Source organism: Triticum urartu, chromosome 4, assembly GCF_003073215.2.
Source record: "Triticum urartu cultivar G1812 chromosome 4, Tu2.1, whole genome shotgun sequence".
Classification (NCBI taxonomy): Eukaryota; Viridiplantae; Streptophyta; class Magnoliopsida; order Poales; family Poaceae; genus Triticum; species Triticum urartu.
Genome location: NC_053025.1, coordinates 447,732,165 through 447,753,373, shown reverse-complemented (window position 1 = coordinate 447,753,373; position 21,209 = coordinate 447,732,165). Strand labels below are relative to the sequence as shown.

The 21,209-nt window shown below is 45.2% G+C and overlaps 2 protein-coding genes and 1 pseudogene across 2 annotated transcripts; 2 read left to right on the top strand and 1 right to left on the bottom strand.

Moving 5' to 3' along the window:
* The first annotated feature begins 7,026 nt into the window (after window positions 1–7,026).
* LOC125554789 lies at window positions 7,027–8,294 on the top strand (annotated as a pseudogene).
* A 2,458-nt stretch (window positions 8,295–10,752) lies between these two features.
* LOC125551970 (malonyl CoA-acyl carrier protein transacylase) lies at window positions 10,753–14,412 on the top strand. The gene is made up of 10 exons (XM_048715395.1): window positions 10,753–11,115; window positions 11,573–11,658; window positions 11,792–11,858; window positions 12,266–12,408; window positions 12,635–12,683; window positions 12,760–12,897; window positions 12,979–13,059; window positions 13,638–13,814; window positions 13,897–13,983; window positions 14,086–14,412. Exons 1-10 carry the CDS (start codon window positions 10,876–10,878, stop codon window positions 14,146–14,148), a joined length of 1,131 nt encoding a protein of 376 aa, XP_048571352.1. The 5' UTR covers window positions 10,753–10,875; the 3' UTR covers window positions 14,149–14,412.
* A 1,478-nt stretch (window positions 14,413–15,890) lies between these two features.
* On the bottom strand, window positions 15,891–18,047 carry LOC125551971 (40S ribosomal protein S7). The gene is made up of 6 exons (XM_048715396.1): window positions 17,900–18,047; window positions 17,699–17,795; window positions 17,502–17,575; window positions 17,274–17,397; window positions 16,474–16,656; window positions 15,891–16,226 (listed from the first exon to the last, which is right to left on the bottom strand). The coding sequence occupies exons 2-6, from the start codon at window positions 17,771–17,773 to the stop codon at window positions 16,104–16,106; spliced, it is 579 nt and encodes a 192-aa protein (XP_048571353.1). The 5' UTR covers window positions 17,774–17,795; window positions 17,900–18,047; the 3' UTR covers window positions 15,891–16,103.
* Between the last annotated feature and the right edge of the window lie 3,162 nt (window positions 18,048–21,209).

The window sequence follows — 21,209 nt, the reverse complement described above, 5'->3', positions numbered from 1 at the left end:
CAAACCCTGAATAATTCCAAATTTTAACACGACACTCATATAGTTGCATGTTCACTGCAGATAAATGTCCTAGCAATTCAAACATCGTCCTTTCCCTCCATAGCACCATTTTATCTTTCAAATCAAAATGAAAAAAATTAGGTACACCACAAACAGTTTACTAGCAAGAATCGTGTGTGATGCGATATAAAATATCTTGGCACACCCTCTTGGATGGCTTACATCGGAAGCTTCGTCGTCAACAGTCCACCGCTTGCGCTTCAACCACACTTCGCGCCAGTTTCTCGCGGCACCGAGCGAAAAAATTGGGCAACCGCGGAAATATCTAGCTCCTCCCCCCTCCCCCGACTAAAAGCCACATTTCCACTATTCCTCCTTCCTTTCCAAGTCCAAACCTTCACTGCTTACTTGCAGCGCCGCCTCCTCGCCGATGACCCTTCTTCTTGCTGCGTGGCCTAGTGAGGTAATCCACACCCCATCCCCATCCTCCTCCTCCTTCTCCATCCCATATGCCCCAACTGGCAGCGCGACACCTTCCACCCAAATCACTGCCCCGTCCTCCAAATAAGCGCCAGCCATAGCCACCCTTGCCCATTGCCTCTCCCAACTCCTCCCATGTTTCTCTGGTACGCGCTTGGCGAAGCCTTGCTGGAATTCCGCTGCCACCACCACCATACCACCGTGGTGGTTTCGATCTCATCGACCTCCTCTCCCTCTCCTACTGGATCAAGAAGGAGAGGATGCCATCGAGATGAACATGTGCTAATCTTGGAGGTGTCGTCCGTTCAACACTAGATCAGATTGGATCGCAATTGGATCATGAAAAGTATGACTACTCAACTGTGTTACATGCGCTAACGCTTTCGGTCTACAAGGCCATGTAGACACACTCCCCTCTCGTTGTCATGCATCTCCTAGATTAGATCTTGATTGTTCGTAGGAATTGTTTTGGTTTTCATGCTTCGTTCCCCTTCACTTACATCTCACAAACCCTCATGTGGACATGACGCACTCCAGAATGCTACGTGTTATAGAAGGTTGCAAGACTAGGAAGAGCACCTTTTGAACTTGATATTTACTATGAGAGATCACCCTAAAAATTGACTACTATGCAATTGAAGGCTGCAAACAACAAAGGGATAAACATCTCAGGCAATTCATAATAGCATGATATGGTATAGCCCTGGGTGTCGAAAAGTCTTCGTGGTCTTCTTGAATCTTCAGTTGAAACGTCGTCGTGCGGTAGAAAAATCGTTGTCATGGCAGTCGTTTCAAAAAAACGCGCCCATGGAGGCAGTTTCAGAAAACATTGCAGTGGCGACTGTTTCAAAAACATTCCATGGTACCAATTTCATAAAATGCAGCCATGGAACGAAACTTTCAGCACCTCCTCCATGATTTTGGTGAAGCTTCGGGTTCTCCATGTGTAGTTGCCACCATCACCTGTAACCTATAGGCTCTCTCTACATCTGTTACATTAAAGTGGCAATTTCGTAGCTCCAGCCATCATGTCGTGACGCGCAGGCCACTTAACATTACAACATATAACCATCTCATACATAAGCTCATTATCATGACAAGGGCTATACCACATCATATGCAAACCTGCAATACCAAGTTAGATGTCCTCTAATCGTTTTGGCAAATTTTAATTATGTGGCTGCTAGGATTTCCGGATAACGCTAACTACCTACGTGCACAATCAAGGCTACGATTCTTGTTGCTAGATTAACTTTCAGGGTGTGTGAGGGAAGAGACTTAATTAAAAATCACTAGCCCCACACTAAACTTCATCAAATATGCATGACCCCCTAGAAGATCGTTCATCTTTGTCGCCCTCTTGTCACGTGACAGTTCACTATTCTGGACTAAGATGAAGCCCAAAGAACTGTTAGCAGATCATCGACAACCATAACCGATCGATTGCCGAAACTTTGTACAAAGCTACATCATGTCGTCAAGGAACTGAACCGAAGTAGCACTCGAGGGAAGCACAACAAGAACATCAAAACCTCACATCCAGATGTGATCTAGATCAAAACCAGCATCTACTCATAGAACTACTCATGATGCCACTATTGGGAAACATAGTGGAAAACAAAAAATTGCCCTACGAACACCAAGGAACAATATGAAGATGCATAAACGGTTTGCATTACGGTCGTACCGACTCAAGAGTGCAGCGGAAATAGATGAGTCATTGTAGATCATACTTGGAGTCCCTCAAGCCGTTGATGAATGATCCCTCGAACTGAAGATGAAAAAATGGCCTCTCTACTTGGTTGCAAGCGTGCGGTCTTTATGATCTGGCAGTGCTTTGCCATCCAGAGCTAATGATCGCCGAAGAATTAGAGGGAGGAGATTAGAACCACAGCGGGCTTCTAATTGTGAGGATTAGAGGATCTAGGTCAACCTCTAATTGATCAACTAGAATCAACTAGAACTAGAACTAGAAGACTAGAGGAGGCTCCAAAAGTTGTGTATCACAAAGGGCAAATCCTCTACTATATACTCCCTCCGTTCGAGAATATAAGGTGTATTGGTTTTTGTGCAAGTCAACCATTTGAATGTTTGACCAAGATTATATAATAAAATAACAACATCTGGAATACCTAATAGACAAACTATGAAACTACTTTTCATGATGAATCAAATGATATAAATTTTGTAGTGTGTATATTGATATATTTTTCTAAAAACTCAGTCAAACATGCACTTGTTTGACTTTTGAAAAAACAAATACACCTTATATAAAGGAACGTATGGAGTATAGATTAGAGGGGGGAGGAGGGGCTGCCACCAAGGAGGGAAAGACCCTCCTTGGTGTGTCGACCAAGGGGCGGAGGATTCCTCCTCCCCCACTCCAATTCGGCCTCCCCACTTGGAAAAGTGGGGAGTCTTCCCTATTGGGCCATGGTGACCCATTACTACTTCCACCTCTTGGCCTTTTAAAGCCTGTTGATATTAAATTAAATATAAAAGCCTCCTAACAATTACTAGAGCATTTTATTATTAATTTAACATCTTCAGAATTATTTTACACCTACATATTATTTATCGGTAATACCCGGTAGCGCCCGATAAACTCTGAAACCCTTTCGATGACCCCGAAACGCTTCCGGTTCCTCTCGAAACTATTCCGAATATTAATGAAACAATTCCACAAATAAATCCCCGATACTCTTGTCCTACTAACACTCCATGTACCGTGATTACCTTAAGACTATGATCCCATAGGTTCGTTAAATCATAGACATGAACGAAACGCCTTCGTCCAATGACTGATAGCGGAACCGTGGACGTCCGTGTCGATCCCTATGATTACACGAATGATATTTGAGTGAACCTTTGGTTATCATGTGATGTTCCCTTTGCTTTGTGATACTTTAGAAAACCCAAGGTGTGCCGATATCATCTTGAGTCATACACATGCTCACTATACCGTCACTCTCGTTGCTAGTTTTGTTCTTCTTTCTCGTTGAAATGTTCCGACATCCCCGTGACATATTCACCTGTGTCTGGACAAACGATGATGGATGCCATCACACCGAGATGGCCCTAAGAATATCTCTCCATTGTCAGAGGAACAAATCCCATTCTTGAGCTATCTAGTCCCTTGTCAAACTTTCTGATGAACCTGTAAGTTGTCGTTATGATCAATATGTTACAGATGATGCTTGAGCAACCCCAAAGACCACCATACAGTAAGAAGTGACTATGATACTCTCATGGTCTAAGGAACTAAAACACATATTAACACTCCGTGTTATATCAATTGATTTCAGACGATATTATCTCAAAGTATGACAAACAAGTTTGGGCCAATTCAGTATGAAAGTTCTTCTAATGTCATACTCTCAATGCTGCTTTAGGACTATCGTTACACTTAACAATATCCTAAGATCCACCAAGAACACTTGAGCCAGTCTTAGAGGCGAGAGTAGGAACCTATTCTTTACCGCTTATCATTCCACACATGCATATGAGTTTTCCGCCGAATCACATATTCTAGGATCATAGCAGTTATAACATGAAATATAAACTCTTAATATAAAAATGGAAATATTATAATACAATATTATTGCCTCTAGGGCATATTTCCAACAATATATCCTCCTGCCTCCCCATACCAACAAATTAACCTCATTGAATCCTTCCTATTTTCCTACACCTCCATATCAATATGATACTTTGATTAGTTCATCATACTCAAAACAAATTGGGCTTCTCCACACAGTCTTCGACTCCGTCTATTGCTTCAGACAATATAGGTGTTATCAAGACACACGGTAGCCGCCAAACCGTCCACGCATTACTTTGCAATATGTGCCTCGATGACACAAGGTACCGCTGGTCCAAACTAACGTGCTTGATCATGCAACTCATGAATCCCAAAAACCATGCAATTCCAACACATAGTACGCAACGGGGACGCGGACCCCTTCGGAGGAGGCCATCGATGATTCTAGGGTATTCGATGTCGGGGAACCCAAAACTTTTCTAGTTGGTCCTGGTAATACTCCCAGACGGCGTTTTTTTAAAACAAGGTCCTCAATAACATGACATGAAGACTCCTTTCCTTTTTTTTCTTTGGTTTTCTGGGAGATACACAAGCCAGCTGGGAGGGAGGTGTAGGATCAATGAATCAAATACCTTGATCTACCATAAATAAGCTATATAGTGCAATTGTAGCACCGATCAAAAATGCACATATTATTGTGATTATAGACGTTCTTGAGACAAATTTACAAATTAATTTCTGGAAAGATCTTTAATTGGAAAAAAAGTTGATTAGGTGGGATAGATAGCTGAAGTATACCTTTTTTGCATGGGATCATAGTACATGTCTCATTTATATCATAAGAATTATAATACAAGTCACGTACAAACCAACCTGACAAAACTGAAATGACAGCAGAACGCTAGTCTTTGCACAAGGAAACGTCAGCCAAGAAGGAAAATAGCAATCAAGACTGAAGAAACCTATGAGCTTGACACCAACGCCCGTCACATGCCTGTGGCATCACCACAAACGGATCACCTCCTCATCCGAGCTCGACGCGGCTCCATCGCTGATATGCAGCTTTGCGAACCTCCAAGGTGGCTCATCAAAGGTGGAACCATTACAACGAATCAGCCCGGGGCAACACCCGTACACGCCATCGAAATCCAGATCTGCCACCCCTGCAGGACTAAAACGTCGAAGGAGAAAACCATACCCGCCATCTATGAACCACAAACCCAGCACATGATCTATCATCTTCCAGATGCCGCCGTTGCAGACTACAATCTGCATCCGCTTCTGGACTACCTCCCAAGCCCCGCGCCGACGCTGGAGCAAACATCGTCGCAAGGACGAAGTCTGAGGGCACACGTCCACCACGAGGATGCTGCCGTCGCCATGTCATCCTTACCTAAGCAGACTGATTTCCAAATACATCCCCAGTCATAGGACCGATCGCCTAGTTAGGGTAGGATTTGAAAAATATTTATTCAGCGCCCCCATCACCGCCGTCGAAGGTAAGACAATGAACAGCCCAAAACCTAAACTACTAAAGCCTAAAATAGTCCACACGCGTGGATCCAACAACCCTCCTCACCACCGACGACCCCGACGACCAGGGTTGTCGGCGGAGGGGAGCCGTAGGAGGACGACAGCGGAAGGAAGCGCTCGGCGTCAGGCGAGATCGCTTTCTTTCTCCTCCTCCTTGGGCTATAGCTGAAGTACAACTCTAAAAGCAGAGAAGCGAAGTACAAGTGTACAACTACAGCCCAACATCGACATGCAACTTGGCCTGCAAAAATAAGCAAATGAAAGGCTTTTGTCGCTAGGAAAACGAACCGCACTAGTTGCACCCTGCCCAGCATGCCCAAGTGGGGAAAGCGAATACTCCAAGTTGACGTCTTTCAAAAAGCTTTTTTTTTTGAGAAACACGTCTTCAAATAGCAGCACTGTTGATTTATTTTTTAAACTCCGAAGGCGTTTGTCAAGAAAAAAAAGGCCAAAGCGTCAGTTCGTAGTGGCTGTCTTTATCTCCGTGCGCGGCATGTGCGCGGCCGGTCTATTTGGTGAGAGCACGCAAAGTGTATCTCCGGTGATCCTTCCAGGGCCCTCGTACGCGCACGTACAGGAACGCGGCGTCTGCCGCCTAGCTAGTTGTGTGGTGCTCGCTCGTACACGCGAGTGACGTGGGCATGTATGATCCTGATAGTACGGGGATGTACGCAGCTAGTAGATCGATCACATGGGGCCGTCGCGGTCGGTCGACGACGGTCGCCGCCGACGGCTGGTTGGTTGGTTCAGCATGGTGCTTGTGCAGAGTTCGCGAACAGTTGGCCTGTGGGCGATATCGATGCGCGCAAGCAGCCGTGTCCGTGTCCGTCAAGTCGCCCTCGTGCATGCTTATATTATTCGACTAAGTTGAAACAGTGGATGCAAGCAAACACTGGAGCGTGTTTGGTTGCCCGCACCGAACCCAACTAGGCCCGCGCGGGAAGGGAGAGGCCTATTTGGTTGCCTGATTGTCCTGTTGGGCCTACATCGCACGCTTCTCAAAGCAGCCCAGAGCCTGACTCGTTGGAAACCCTCGGATCGGCAGTTTCTCGCGAGCCAGGCTGAGTGCGGCGCGAGGTCGCACGGGCGGGAGCGAGGCGCGAGCTAGGGGGATGGCGGGAGATGGAAATCTGGCGAGCCGTCCCGGCGTCAAATTAGCCTCACCCCCCTTTCACTCGCTCATCCATAGTCACTGCCCCCTTTCTTCGCTATTGTCTCACCACCGGCGATGGCTGCGATTTCAAATCTGCGCTACAGGCGGCGGCGGCGGCGCTTGCGGCGGATCTGATGCTCCCCTTACTGTTGGCCATCGTCTGGTCGACCTACTCTGTGCCATGGCTCCCCCTACGTCGTCCTCGTCTCCGATGCCGGTAAGCAGCACCCCCTCCCCCTTTGTTAGCTCAGTGGTTAGGCCTTTAAGCTAGGTGTAGGATCGAATTCCCATTGAACGAACCGTCGATGTCGACTAGGTTATGGACGCACGGATGAGGCTGATAATCCAGGCAGCATCACTGATTAGTGTGATTCAGGCATGGGTCATGTTCATGCACTAGAGAGTTGTTCGTCGTGCTGGGAGACCGTTGATCCGCTATGGTCCATTATTTCCCCGGGAACAGGAGATGATCCAAACTCTGAACTACATCTACAACTGCAATAACGTCGAGGCTCTGTGGATGCTTAGAATGAAAAGAGCATCATTTTCCAGGCTTGTTGAGACCTTCAGGAGCAGGGGCCTGTTACAAGATAGCATCAACACCAGTGTCGAAGAGCAAGTGGCCATGTTCCTCCATGTTGTTGGCCATAACCAAAGGTTCAGGGTCATTCACAACACGTTCAGGAGATCAATGGAGACCATCTCTACGTACTTCAAGCAGGTGCTTTTTGCTGCTAGGGAGCTTAGAGAGAGATGATCAGGAGACCATCTGGCCAGACTCCACCCAAGATTCGCGGAAGCCCAAGATGGTATCCATACTTCAAGGTGAGCATTGACAATATACACTTTTCATAGCTTGATATGCTTGTATTGTTCAAGTTCAGCACTAACATAGGCTAATGATGCCATTTTCAGGACTGCATTGGGGCAATAGATGGTATTCATGTCACTGCTAGAGTTCCTAGGTCACAGTCCGCAGCATACAGGGGGAGGAAGCACTACACAGGCCAGAATGTGCTTGCTGTTTTTGACTTTGATCTGAAGTTCACATATGTGCTGGCTGGCTGGGAGGGATTAGCACATGATGCAAACATTCTCACTGACAGCATGAGTTGACCTGATGGGATCAACATCCCCGACGGCAAGTTCTACCTTGGAGATGTTGGCTATGCATGTCGGCCGGGTATTCTTCCACCCTTTAAGAAAACAAGGTACCATCTCAACGAGTTCTCTGGTAGGAACTTTCCTAGGATTGCACATGAGCTGTTTAATCTCAGACACTCCAGCCTTAGAGTAACTGTTGAGAGGGCATTTGGAGCTCTGAAGAATAGGTTTAAGATCCTGGATCAGAAGTCATTCCACCCATACTCCACTCAAGTTAAGCTAGTTCTTGCTTATTGCATTCTGCATAACTGGATTCTCCAGTGGGGCTTTGATGAACACGTGCCTGAGGAGGAAGAGGTCGGGCCTGACGATGTTGTTAGCTCTGGCCATGGTGTGGAGGCATTTGACAATGACGCTTGGAAGAACAAAAGGTTGGAGTGGGCAGAGGCAATGTGGCTTAAGAGAGGTCAGTGCAGGATTTGAAGAAGAGGAAGAAGAAACAGCAACAGCAGAAGCACAGAAGAAGAGGAAGAAGAAGCAGCGGCAGCAGAAGAAGAAGCAGAAGAGGAAGATGAAGCAGCAACACCGATGAACTATCCTCTATTTAGCCAATGGCTCTTAATAATTTGATCTGTCATTTGATTGTAGTTAGGATGAACTGCCATTTGTTTAACTAGCTGGTACTATGCTCAGATTGTGTGTGGTAAGGTCACCACTAGTTAGAAGTGGTGACAACATCTTATGCAGGTTGCAACTAAACACTATGTCATATGTGCACCTAATGCAATGCGGGCAACCAAACACTGAATCAAAAATGGTTGTCTCATGTAACTAGGGGCATGCAGGCAACCAAACTATATGCATCCGGGTTTTTTTGGCCTGCATCTCCTCAAACCGGCTCAATAGAGCCAGGCTCGCCGGGCCAGACTGAATCGGCAATGTAACCGAACACGTCCATGACGCATACGCTTCCATTTCTCAGTCTGGCGCGTTAAAACACAGCCTATATACCTCCAGTAATAAGAAAGGTGTAGCAGCATAGAACGCGTTGTTGTTTCCTTTTTTCATTTTTATTTTTCGTTTCTTTTTTTAGTTTTTTTTCTTCACCTTCGGTTACTGGGTGTTTTAGAGCATATGTATTTAAATTTGACCAACTTCAAAGAAGAATATATAACCATCTCCAAACATTAAATTAGTTTTATTAGAATCTTTATATTTGCACATAATATATATGTATTTGTTGTTGTATAGCATAACATTTTCTGAACATAGTAGGTCAAACTTGAAAAGTTTTGACCTGAAAACAATCTAAAATTTTAATGAAATTGGTGTAACATCACTGATTTGTTTCGATTGTCGCAGATAGTTGGATGAGTTCCTTATTAGATGTGACCATAGAGTTTTACTGAATTGAATAAATATTCTCACACTAACTAGATACAACAACCATAAAATAAGTTATAATCATGAGTGCAAACCAATGTTAGAGCATCTTTAGCCGGACCCCCTACCTTTCCCATAGATCTAGGCGGACAGCCTGTATGCAATTTGGACAAGAAATTGTCATCAAAACGGACCCAAACCTAGCTCATATGTCTGGCCTGTTCGGCAGCATCATTTTCAGCCCATATGTGAGGCGGATTTGAGGCCATCCGGATGCGTCCTCCACATCGGGTCGGCCCACCCTTGACCCCACAAAACCCATCTCTATCTCCACCCCAGATGAAACCCTAGCCATTTCAACTAGTCCACTTCATTCTGCCCCAGTCATCTCTAGCCACCTTTGGCATGGTGAGCAGCATATATAAGTTTGAACGGTCCAGATCCGACGACAACATTGATTAGGAGCTCGCCGCCTGTCAGACGAGGAGGAGATAGCCGCACGGGTCGTGCTTCTTCGGTCCTGGGTCGAGACCCGATCTCCCCCTTTGGAGCCACCCGGGCGCGGATCCATCAATCGGGCACCTTCACTGCCACTCCGGGTATGAATCCAGTAGATGCCCGCTCCGTCGCCGCAGCTAGCGTGTCGCGTCCAGCAGGACAGTTTCTTCTCTGTGAGCTCTAATGGCGAATTTCACAACCGAGTCATCCCCGAAGGCCAAGGCAAAAAGATGTGGCTGGATCAAGCCAACATTAGGTATTGTAAAGTTAATTGTGGATGTTGCCTTCGATAACGATCTCACATGCGTCAGTTGGTTATATTCTCATATGTAATGTTTTTTAGTTGAATATTCTCAGACATGATAAGGGAGACATGATTGTCGCCAATGATAAGAAAATTCATGGTGCCCCGATGTCGTATCGACTGAATTCAGTGCCTGCCTCTTCGGCATGTTCCTTGCCCAATCAGTTGGGTGCAACATATTGATTATAAACTTCTGATGTAGCCGAGGTGATTTCCCTTTTTTAGGGGATTGCTGAGATGATTCCGATGATGAACAAAGAAGGACGGTCATATGGGGCAGCTGATATTGTCTTCGACGACTGCTACCATCTAGCGTGTGATATCATGCAAGCTTCAATCGTGCGTTGTCATAGAGAAACGAATTATGTCCCTCATGAACCGACAAAGATGGCTAAATTTGGCAATAGTAATGAATGAATAGATGAGCCCGTGCAAAGATGGCTAAATTTTCACCTTTACTAGTAAATGTGCATGTGCAACGTATGTTAATATTTAGGCAATATATTAGTTGCACGCAGATATTAGGTATGCTATTATTTGTGTGTTAATTTTGTTATTAATGTAATATTTGGTATGATATCAATTACACGTTAAACACGTTGAACACTCGCTATTCAAACAGTCTAAGTCGTTGGATTGACTTAGTTTGATGATCGAGATCAGTTGGACCTGCCTCTTTTTGAGAAGGCTGATCTACGGCGGGAGAAAGCTGAAACGAGCCCACAGTAGTCAGCCAAGCCCAGCTAACGCAAGCTCGAGGCCCACACGGGCGGCCTCTGGCGTATCGCTCGACCTCGTGAGCTCCGCCTCCGCCCCCCTCCGCCCCGCTACTCGCCAGCAAGCCACCCACCAAGCTACATAGCTCGCGGCCGCACTCGCATGCTCCTCCGCCCTCCTCGCCTCCCACGCCTCTCTCCTCGCCGCCTCCGCTCGGACTCTCCGATGGCTTCCACGCTCGCCTTGCTCAGGCCGTCCGCGCCGAGCCCGGCGACGAACCTGAGGGCGCCATTCAGATCTCGGGTCTCCACTAGAGTGTCCGTCGGGTCGGCAGTCGCAGCGGGCGCCGACACGCTCTTCGCCGACTACAAACCCACCACCGCATTCCTTTTCCCCGGCCAGGTACCAGTCTTCTCGCTCGTTAGCTGACGTGTCTGATACACGCATGACATTATGGCAACCAGAATTATACTTAGCTAAGTTGTGGTAATGGTGATCGTTATGCAATTATTCGTGCGAAGGTGTTTAAATTTTGAAATTATACATTTACATGTGCATCGTGTGTGGAATCACTTCACTGCCTCAGTTGGCGTGGATCATATTTTGGCCTTGAGAGATTAGCTTGTGATTATTAGGTTCTCCTACGAGATTATTTTAATTACAATGATACATTTACATGTGCATCGTGTGTGGAATCACTTCACTGCCTCAGTTGGCGTGGATCATATTTTGGCCTTGAGAGATTAGCTTGTGATTATTAGGTTCTCCTACGAGATTATTTTAATTACAATGATACATTTACATGTGCATCGTGTGTGCTGCCTCATTTATGTGTGTTTATGCTTTCTTTTTCTCTCAGGGTGCTCAGGCTGTTGGAATGGGTAAAGAAGCTCTTAATGTTCGAGCAGCTGCAGAACTATTTGATAAGGCAAATGATATACTTGGGTATCTACAAACCTCCGATACGATTTACCTGTTTGCTCCCCCTAGCAAACTTACGCTTTAAAGTTAACAAGTGTCCATAACAATTCCAAAGGGAAAAACGACGATGCTCATGCTTGTTTAATTTTCAATGTAGCTATGACTTGCTGAATCTTTGCATCGATGGACCAAAAGAAAAGCTGAACTCAACAGTGATCAGTCAGGTTTCTGAATTTCACTCTTCGCTCCCACTGTATTTTACATTATTCGTTTTCATATCCGTGCAAGTAGTATCCTTAGGTGTCTACCCTTCGCTGCTGCTTACTGTTAGCAACCGAAACATGTCTCCTTAATAGTCATTCAGGGCAATATAGTTTTCAGCCATGAATACCTATTAAGTGCTAAATCTGGTTAGTCAGTTACAGTGCTAGCTAAGTATTTTTTGTACCAACATCCATGCTTTGTAGCCTGCCATGTTGCTTCAAAAGGGAACCCACAAGATTGTTTTGCATTTTATTTTTCTCAGCTATGCTGCATACATTTGATTGTGAAGGATGATTTGGTTCAGATACAGTTCCTGATCTTGCCAGTTAGAGCTGTATACTGATTGTCGAACAAAACCATTTTGCAGCCAGCTATATATGTTACCAGCCTTGCAGCTGTAGAAGTGTTGCGCGCACGTGAAGAAGGCCAATCTGTAATTAACTCCGTAGATGTCACATGTGGTCTCAGCTTGGGAGAATATACCGCGCTTGCATTTGCTGGTGCCTTTAGGTATTGCCCTTGTTCCATTAGTGAAATCATGCATTTGCTGTTTTAAATATAAGCATTTAAATTCATGATCAGAATGAAGCTAACTCAGAGTATATGTTAAATTCAATCCTGGTGAACATCATCTTCAATCTGCTATACCTGTGACAAGATGGTCAAATTAATAGCCCCATAGCTTAGTTTTTTCAGTGTGTCAAGTATGTATGCTTAAGCAGTTTTCAACATGCAGCTTTGAGGATGGTCTGAAGCTTGTCAAGCTTAGAGGAGAAGCCATGCAGGTTAGTGCCAATAAGATATGTGTGCTTTGAGTTTCTGACTTTCCAAATAGATTGCTCATGGTCTTTATCTTTGTAGGATGCCTCAGACGCTGCCAATAGTGCGATGGTTAGTGTCATTGGTCTAGATTCAGAAAAGGTGCAACAATTATGCGATGCTGCAAATGAGGATGTGGATGAAAAGGAAAGAGTTCAAATAGCAAATTTTCTCTGTCCTGTAAGTCATTCCTGACTCTGAGGTTATTTGTTTCCTACTGAGGCTTGCTAAGGTACTTAGCATGGTAATACCTTGTTACAGGGTAACTATGCAGTTTCTGGTGGTGTGAAGGGTATTGAAGCAGTTGAAGCCAAAGCAAAGTCTTTTAAGGCCAGAATGACGGTTAGTGTTCCCATGCATCCAATTTCTCGACAATGGTCCATGTATGTAAACATTTGGTATATACCTACAATAAAGTGTGAAACCTGGTTATCGTAATTTATAGTGGTTTTGAAAACTGAAACTGCGCAAGGTCATTATACTGAATAGTGCTCCCTTGGTCAAAAACATAAACCATTTTGTAGATCTTCGTTGTTACGCAACTTTGACTATAAATTTTGGTGGGAATATGTCAGACAACAGACCATAGTACTGATAATAGAATAATATTGCAAGAGTACAATTGGTGAAATGTCTGATGGTCGTACCATTTTCCTGTGATCAATTTATAAAGCTTTTGTTTGTATTGGTGGTGAAGGCTAAGAAAAATTCACTACATGCATTCTAACATGGTGTATACTGTTTATAGAGGGGGTAACTGTATACTAATATGTAACTTGATCCTGTGACTTGTCGTGGGGGATTAGGAAAAGTGACTGCCTTGTTGCTGTCAATCTAAGAGGCATTGTTGAAAACCGTTTCCTCTGTTGCATAGCATATAATCAAAGGTTTGTATATGATGTTGACAATTGTCTTTCCAGGTTCGCCTAGCTGTTGCTGGTGCTTTCCACACAAGCTTCATGCAACCCGCTGTCTCGAGATTGGAGTCTGCATTGGCTGCTACAGAGATTAGATCACCGAGAATCCCAGTAATCTCCAATGTTGATGCACAGCCCCACTCCGATCCTGAGACAATCAAGAAGATTTTGGCACAACAGGTATTGGATCTAGACTATACTTGAATTCGTGTCGCACCTATTATACAATGACTTGTGTGTGACTAACTGAGTGGAGAAACAGGTAACCTCTCCTGTGCATTGGGAGACTACTGTGACAACTCTTTTGGGTAGAGGCCTTGAGAAGAGCTATGAACTCGGACCTGGAAAGGTAAAGATAGGTTCATAATAATTTCTGACTGGATAACAATTCTTCAGAGTCTGTGATGATCTTTAGTTTTTTATTTATTTTTGCTCGTCTGGCATAAACCAGGTTATAGCAGGAATCATTAAACGGATCAACAAAGGTGCCAGCATCGAGAACATTGGCGCATGAGACATGAATCGCCAATATTATAGGGGCAAATAATAAAGCAAGGGGGGCTGCTTAGATTTAAGCAACACTCCTAACTGTACTACCAGGGCACGAGAGCACCACAGGGTCTGGCAATTTCCTGTCATTTGTGAAGAACATAGATAGTGTTGTACAATTATGTTTCATTGGCTAGAGCTAGGTTTCTCGGCGGTTAAGCTTGCCCTCTATATTGTGAGGACCAGAATGAAATTTCAGTTATAGTTCTGAGTTGTATCAGTAATTTCATCCCCATGGTTCACTGTTTGACCTCCCATTCTAAGTTCATTCATGTCTCTCGACAATGAATTTACCATCAGCTGAACGCAAACAAAACGCAAGGCTGGCTGAGATAAGCCCCACATTGCGCTAAACAGAAACAACCAACACGGTCACTCCCTGATGATGTAGAAACGGCCTTCTTCCTCTTTCCAGCCCGAGGTCCTTATTTTGACTTAGATCCCCTGGCCGATCTGTGCCGACGAAGGGCCAACTCCATATCTTGACGACGTCCGATCCACACCCAGTCACCCACGAAGGGCCAGTAGGGGTATTCATTGCCAGATTTCTAAGATTTGTCATGCAGGGTTACTAAATCTTGTCGGGACAACCTTAATGCTTGTTCAATATTGTTTTCGGTGTACTTTTGCCTTTTACAAGTCATTTTGTATTTAGTTATCCTTTCATACTAAATATTGCTTTCTTCGATAAATATAATAGACCCCCGCCTCTTTCTTGTCAATGTACTCCCCTGTTTACAAATGAAAATAGTACTCATCCAGTTAAGTTTATCATACTCTCCAATCAGGTTTATAGGGTGAAATGCATTGTACATCTAGAGCATATCACTAAATTTACATTCAAATAAAGTTCATAAACATATAATTTTGATAGCATATAAAATATGAATTTAGTTTCAGAAACGGTTGGCCTCACCCGGCTCACGTCAATCGCCTCCATGACCATCCGGTCAAATTTTGATCATGCGCCACGTAGCAACCCCATACATTGGTTTGCAACGCCGCCCTTGTTGCAAGGCATGAGCGAAATGGGGGGTTTGTTGCAGATCAAGATATCCTTCGGGTCTTCTACCTCCGGCCTCAGCCCGATCAGCCGCCGACAGCCCTCGTGCATGCACACGCACCAAACAGCCCTCGTGCATGCACACGGCACCAAACGCACCGTCGCCACTGCCAACAAGAAGCACTCAGCCGACATGCCTCACTCTCATCGCACCGTCGCCACCCTCTTCCTTTCCAGTCTCACCGTCGCCACCCTCTTCCTTTCCAGCCCCCACGTGTCCCCCGGCCCTCCTCTCCATCTCGGCAGTCGTCGGCGACCTCCCAAGGCAACCACACATCCTCCACGCTGTCCCTGACTATAACTGACCGCCTCTGTTGCTGCAGCCCCTCCCACTCCAGCATTGCCCACACAGCAAGGATGCAAGGGGCTAACAATCATGTTGCAATTGCAACCAGTTGTAGACAGCTGTGGTGCTGCTGCAACATCTCCATTATCCCATACAATTTTGGTGGGCATGTCATATATTAATCAAAGCAATTAGCTAGAGATATTACATCATGTTGATCGGATTGTAAGTTAAACATCAAAATACTTACTAGAGAGAAGAGCACAAACATATGACATAACAGGCAAACGATTCAATATGCAATAGGGAATTGCAGTGACTAGGCAGAGATGTTGAACAATTAGAAATGACAATCAAGTGCAACAAGATAAACGAGCAGAGGTTCATAATTTAAATGCTCAAAACTTTAACATTGTTCACGTTCATTGCCATCTCCATCAAACTTCCTAACCCCAGATCGTTAACAAAACTATGTTTCTGGAATACATTGATAGCACAACTAACTGAGACCTCAACCAAAACATTTGGATCAGAAAGATATGAAAATGGAGGACATTCAAGGCATGGATCTTCAGGCAGTTTCAGTCACAGGGTACTCAAAGACAACGTCTTTCCCACAAAGCCTGCGGTAGACTGCAGAGAAGGTCTCCAGCTTGTACTCAGTGTTGTTGCGCTCCTTCGGGTCCAAGTAGATCTGAAAGAACACCAAGAATAAGATCAGCACTAGAATTGCTTGCCAATCAAGCAGAGTGCTAAGCGCAAGCAGAGTGCTAAGGGCAAGGTGCTGCCAGACTAATGTAAGAAGTTGCCAAACAAGCATCATATCAAACAGTACCAGTTGTAGCACTACAACTGCAGCCACCAAATGAGTATATGCATGTTTCAACTTCTCACAGGGTATTTACATGATGATCAATAAACTGAAAAGTTCAAAAGACTACCTTGATGACCTTGGCACCATCCAAACGGTACCTGACACGCTTCCCCACAATCTCAGCTGGGTACACAACATCCTCCAAGATACCATCATGAACAGCTGTCAGGGTCCTGGTGCGAGGGCGCTGAACAGCAGAACCCTTCTTGGGTGGCCTCACGATCCTTCTTGTTGCAACAAAGACAACATCCTGTACAAGTGAAGCACATTTATCAAATTCCATTGTTTCAATTTTTATCAACATCATTTCAGAGTTTAAACATGTTTAAACTCCTGCAGCTAAACAACATGTTACAGTTTTTACAGTGATGATCTGGGACAAAGTGCAAGGAGTTTCAAGTGTAGCCAATAAGCTTGGAGGCAAAGATTTACAGTACAAGCATGAAAATCAGAATAGCAGAACTCCAGCTTAAACACTGCAATTAGCTTATTATAGATGCCAACAATGGATACCTGTTGAGCAATTTGCTTTCATTTAAATGCAACCAAGGGAAAAACTTGAGGCAAACAGGCTCATGGATGCCACCTTGAGCTGATACATTTGTCTTAACCAACTTCATACACTAATGATGTTGTCATGTATTATGCTCTGGGGTACCATGAATTTTGACATTCACATCCTAAAATGGATATAATAGATTCTAGTATACTCAGTCGGCTTCTTACAATAACATATCTAATTGTTCAGCACTGCTACTGCAAGACACTATTTACAAATTACAACAATTGTGTAGCAACTTAAACATGCGTTTAGACAGGAACTGATAAAGCGAAGCACAACAAAGCAAACAAGTATAAGCAATTCACCTTGCCGCTAAACTTCTTCTCGAGCTCCCTGACGAGCCTGACATGGATCTTCCTGAAGGGCTTGCGCAGACGGTATGGCACATGGATCACCACGGCCTTCCTGTTCCCAACAACATCCATCTGGCTGCAAACAAAGCGCGACCGTATCAGAACGCGTCCACCACTACCAAATAAATCGGCCCGACAAATAGATCAGGAGGGTCTTAGATGTAGCAAACGGCGACTTACATTGCAGTGTTGATGTACAGGTCCTTGAGGTCGCTCTTGAGCTCCTGGTTGCCATTCTCCAGGTCAAAGAAAGCCTGCAAGATATTAACCACCACAGGCATGTCAGACCTTGACAGATCCAAACGAAGAGCGGTTCGGGGAAAACAAAGGAATGGCCAAAAGAAGCCGGAGAGGAGGGACGCGGGAGGGCCGCTCACCTGCGCGACGGTGTCCTCGAACTCGGAGGGCTCGACGCCCTTGTCCTTCTGGATCTTCTTCCTGGCGGTGTACATCTTGCTTCCCTTTCGTCGGGCCCTGCAGACGCAAGGGTTGGATTCGCAGAGCGCACACGGATCAGCAACGAGCAGGAAAGGGGGGGTGGCGGCGGAGGGAGGAAGGGGGAGAGGGAGATAAGATACCTGCGCGAGAGGAGACGAGGGAGCAGAGAAGTGGAGGCGCCGGCGCTAGGGTTTGGGAGGAGGCGTGGGAGTCTCGCGGAGAGCGCTCTTATAAAACCCTAGCCCGTGTGGACTGGGCCGACGGGAGGTCGTGTAGTGGCCGGGCCGCATTTACTTTGGTGTATCAGCCTAGCCCAGCTTAAATGAGCGCGGCCTTTTATCTTCCGGGGTTGCCCTTGTTAGGCTGGCTTTTCAATGAAGATGGGATTGTTAAAGAATGTGTTATGTGGCTTTTATTATCCCTCAAAAAAGTATGTGGCTTTTATCTGTTTCTCAAACAAAACAAATCCACCGCTCCAAAAAAATGTGGGTTCTATCCACACCTTCAAAAGAAAATGTGGTTTGCCTAAAAAAGAAGTCACAACAACTTGCTTGTTTTTAGTGGTTGGCGGAAAGGGACAACAATAAAGCCTTCGTAAGAAGGCCACCTCTCGAAAGAAGAAGAACCAAATTGATAGGCTAGCTCGGCCGGATGGCTTGTTTAGTGAGGATCATCAAGAGCTTGCACCTATGACTACAAATTTCTATAAAAATATGTTTGTGTCTATAAAGGAACTATTGGAATTGAGGAGGTTCTCTCACATGTGCCTTGTAAAGATACAACCGAGATAAACTAAGCTTTAGCTTTGTGTGGTGTCTATACTGAACTTGATGTCAAGCATGCTCTGTTCCATATGTTCCCAACTAACGCGTCGGAACCAGATGGCTTGCCGGCTCATTTCTTTTAGAAAAATGAGAACTTTGTCGTGAGGAGGTAATTGGAGTTCTATTGTAGATTCCTTATGGAGAGGAAACTCTGGAGGAGTTCAATAAAATGTTCATTGTTATCACCCCTAAGGTATCAAACCCGACACTTTTGTACCCTCCATTAGCTTTACAATGTGATGTATAAAATTGTCTCTAAAGTGCTAGCTAACCGATCAAAACTCGTCCTTTCGGAGATCATTTCTTTCCAGAAAACTGATTTTGTCCTAGACATGCTCATTACTAACAATGTATTTACTGTATATGAATGTTTGCACTTCATGAAAGTTAAGAGGGAAGAAAATAGCATGCGTTGCTTGAAGCTTGACATGATGAAAGTCTATGTCTCTATGACCACGTGGAGTGGAAATATTTGCAGGAAAAAGTTATACTCGAGTTGGGTTTGAGCAAATCTTGGGTACAAGGGGTGATGAGATGTGTTTCGTCGGTGCCTCTTCGAGTGTTGTTCAATGAAGGAAAAGTTGAAGAATTTAAGCCAACTAGAGGTATCTGGCAGGGTGATCCTATCTCACTGTATTTATTTCTACTTGCTGCCAAAGGGTCGTCTTACCTTCTTAAGGGGAGAGGTGATAGTGACGATGTTGCATGCATTCAACTTGCCCCGCGGTTCCTTGTAACCACTTATGTATACCAATGATAGCATTTTGTTCTTTAAGGCAAATGATGTTGCCACGGTATTAAACCCGATACCGCTTAATATCCATTTTAGGAGATCCTCAGTAGGAGAAGGCTGGAATGCTTGGTTGCATCTGGTCCGGAGGCTCATGGACGTTCAACTATCAAATCAGGCAGATACAGTTCGCTGGAAGTTAACTCCCTCCTCCTCTCCCTCCGCCGCCGCCGGAGGACGCCGTGGGGCTAAGTGAAAGGATCGATATGGTTGACTAGAGGGGGGTGAATAGGCAACTAACAACTTTTAGCTTTTCTTTACCAAATTAAACTTAGCATCAAAATAGGTTGTCTAGATATGCAACTAGGTGAGCAACCTATATGATGCAACAACAACAAGCACACAAGCAAGTAAGGGATACAACACAACATAAGTTTGCACAAGTAAAGGTAAGAGATAACTAAGGGTGGAACCGGTGAAGATGAGGATGTGTTACCGAAGTTCCTTCCCTTTGAGAGGAAGTACGTCTCCGTTGGAGCGGTGTGGAGGCACAATGCTCCCCAAGAAGCCACTAGGGCCACCATATTCTCCTCACGCCCTCACACAATGCGAGATGCCGTGATTCCACTATTGGTGCCCTTGAAGGCGGCGACCTAAAATTTACAAACAAGGTTGGGGCTATCTCCACAACTTAATTGGAGGCTCCCAACGACACCACGAAGCTTCACCACAATGGAATATGGCTCCGCGATGACCTCAACCGTCTAGGGTGCTCAAACACCTAAGAGTAACAAGATCCGCAAGGGATTAGTGGGGGAATCAAATTTCTCTTAGTGGAAGTGCCGATACCGCTTAATATCCATTTTAGGAGATCCTCAGTAGGAGAAGGCTGGAATGCTTGGTTGCATCTGGTCCGGAGGCTCATGGACGTTCAACTATCAAATCAGGCAGATACAGTTCGCTGGAAGTTAACTCCCTCCTCCTCTCCCTCCGCCGCCGCCGGAGGACGCCGTGGGGCTAAGTGAAAGGATCGATATGGTTGACTAGAGGGGGGTGAATAGGCAACTAACAACTTTTAGCTTTTCTTTACCAAATTAAACTTAGCATCAAAATAGGTTGTCTAGATATGCAACTAGGTGAGCAACCTATATGATGCAACAACAACAAGCACACAAGCAAGTAAGGGATACAACACAACATAAGTTTGCACAAGTAAAGGTAAGAGATAACTAAGGGTGGAACCGGTGAAGATGAGGATGTGTTACCGAAGTTCCTTCCCTTTGAGAGGAAGTACGTCTCCGTTGGAGCGGTGTGGAGGCACAATGCTCCCCAAGAAGCCACTAGGGCCACCATATTCTCCTCACGCCTCACACAATGCGAGATGCCGTGATTCCACTATTGGTGCCCTTGAAGGCGGCGACCTAAAATTTACAAACAAGGTTGGGGCTATCTCCACAACTTAATTGGAGGCTCCCAACGACACCACGAAGCTTCACCACAATGGAATATGGCTCCGCAATGACCTCAACCGTCTAGGGTGCTCAAACACCTAAGAGTAACAAGATCCGCAAGGGATTAGTGGGGGAATCAAATTTCTCTTAGTGGAAGTGTAGATCGGGGCCTTCTCAACCAATCCCTAGAGAATCAACAAGTTTGATTAGGTAGGGAGAGAGATCGGGCGAAAATGGAGCTTTGAGCAACAATGGAGCTTGGGAAGAGAAGAGGTGGTCTTCTTGGGGAAGAAGACCCCCTTTATATAGTGGGGTAAAAGATCCAACCGTTATCCCCTTACTCAGCCAGCGCGGGGTGGTACTACTGCACACAGCCGCGGTACTACCGCAAAGGGTTGCGGTACTACTGCTATAGTGAGTGGTACTACCGCTTGCGCGGTAGATA

Coding starts and splice junctions, on each gene's coding strand:
- LOC125551970 (XM_048715395.1), top strand. CDS start 10,876: ATGCTCCTCCGCCCTCCTCGCCTCCCACGCCTCTCTCCTCGCCGCCTC. Junction 11,116..11,572: donor CATTCCTTTTCCCCGGCCAG/GTACCAGTCTTC, acceptor TTTTTCTCTCAG/GGTGCTCAGGCTGTTGGAAT. Junction 11,859..12,265: donor ACTCAACAGTGATCAGTCAG/GTTTCTGAATTT, acceptor ACCATTTTGCAG/CCAGCTATATATGTTACCAG.
- LOC125551971 (XM_048715396.1), bottom strand. CDS start 17,773: ATGTACACCGCCAGGAAGAAGATCCAGAAGGACAAGGGCGTCGAGCCC. Junction 17,576..17,698: donor TCGAGGACACCGTCGCGCAG/GTGAGCGGCCCT, acceptor AATATCTTGCAG/GCTTTCTTTGACCTGGAGAA. Junction 16,227..16,473: donor ATGGTGCCAAGGTCATCAAG/GTAGTCTTTTGA, acceptor GTGTTCTTTCAG/ATCTACTTGGACCCGAAGGA.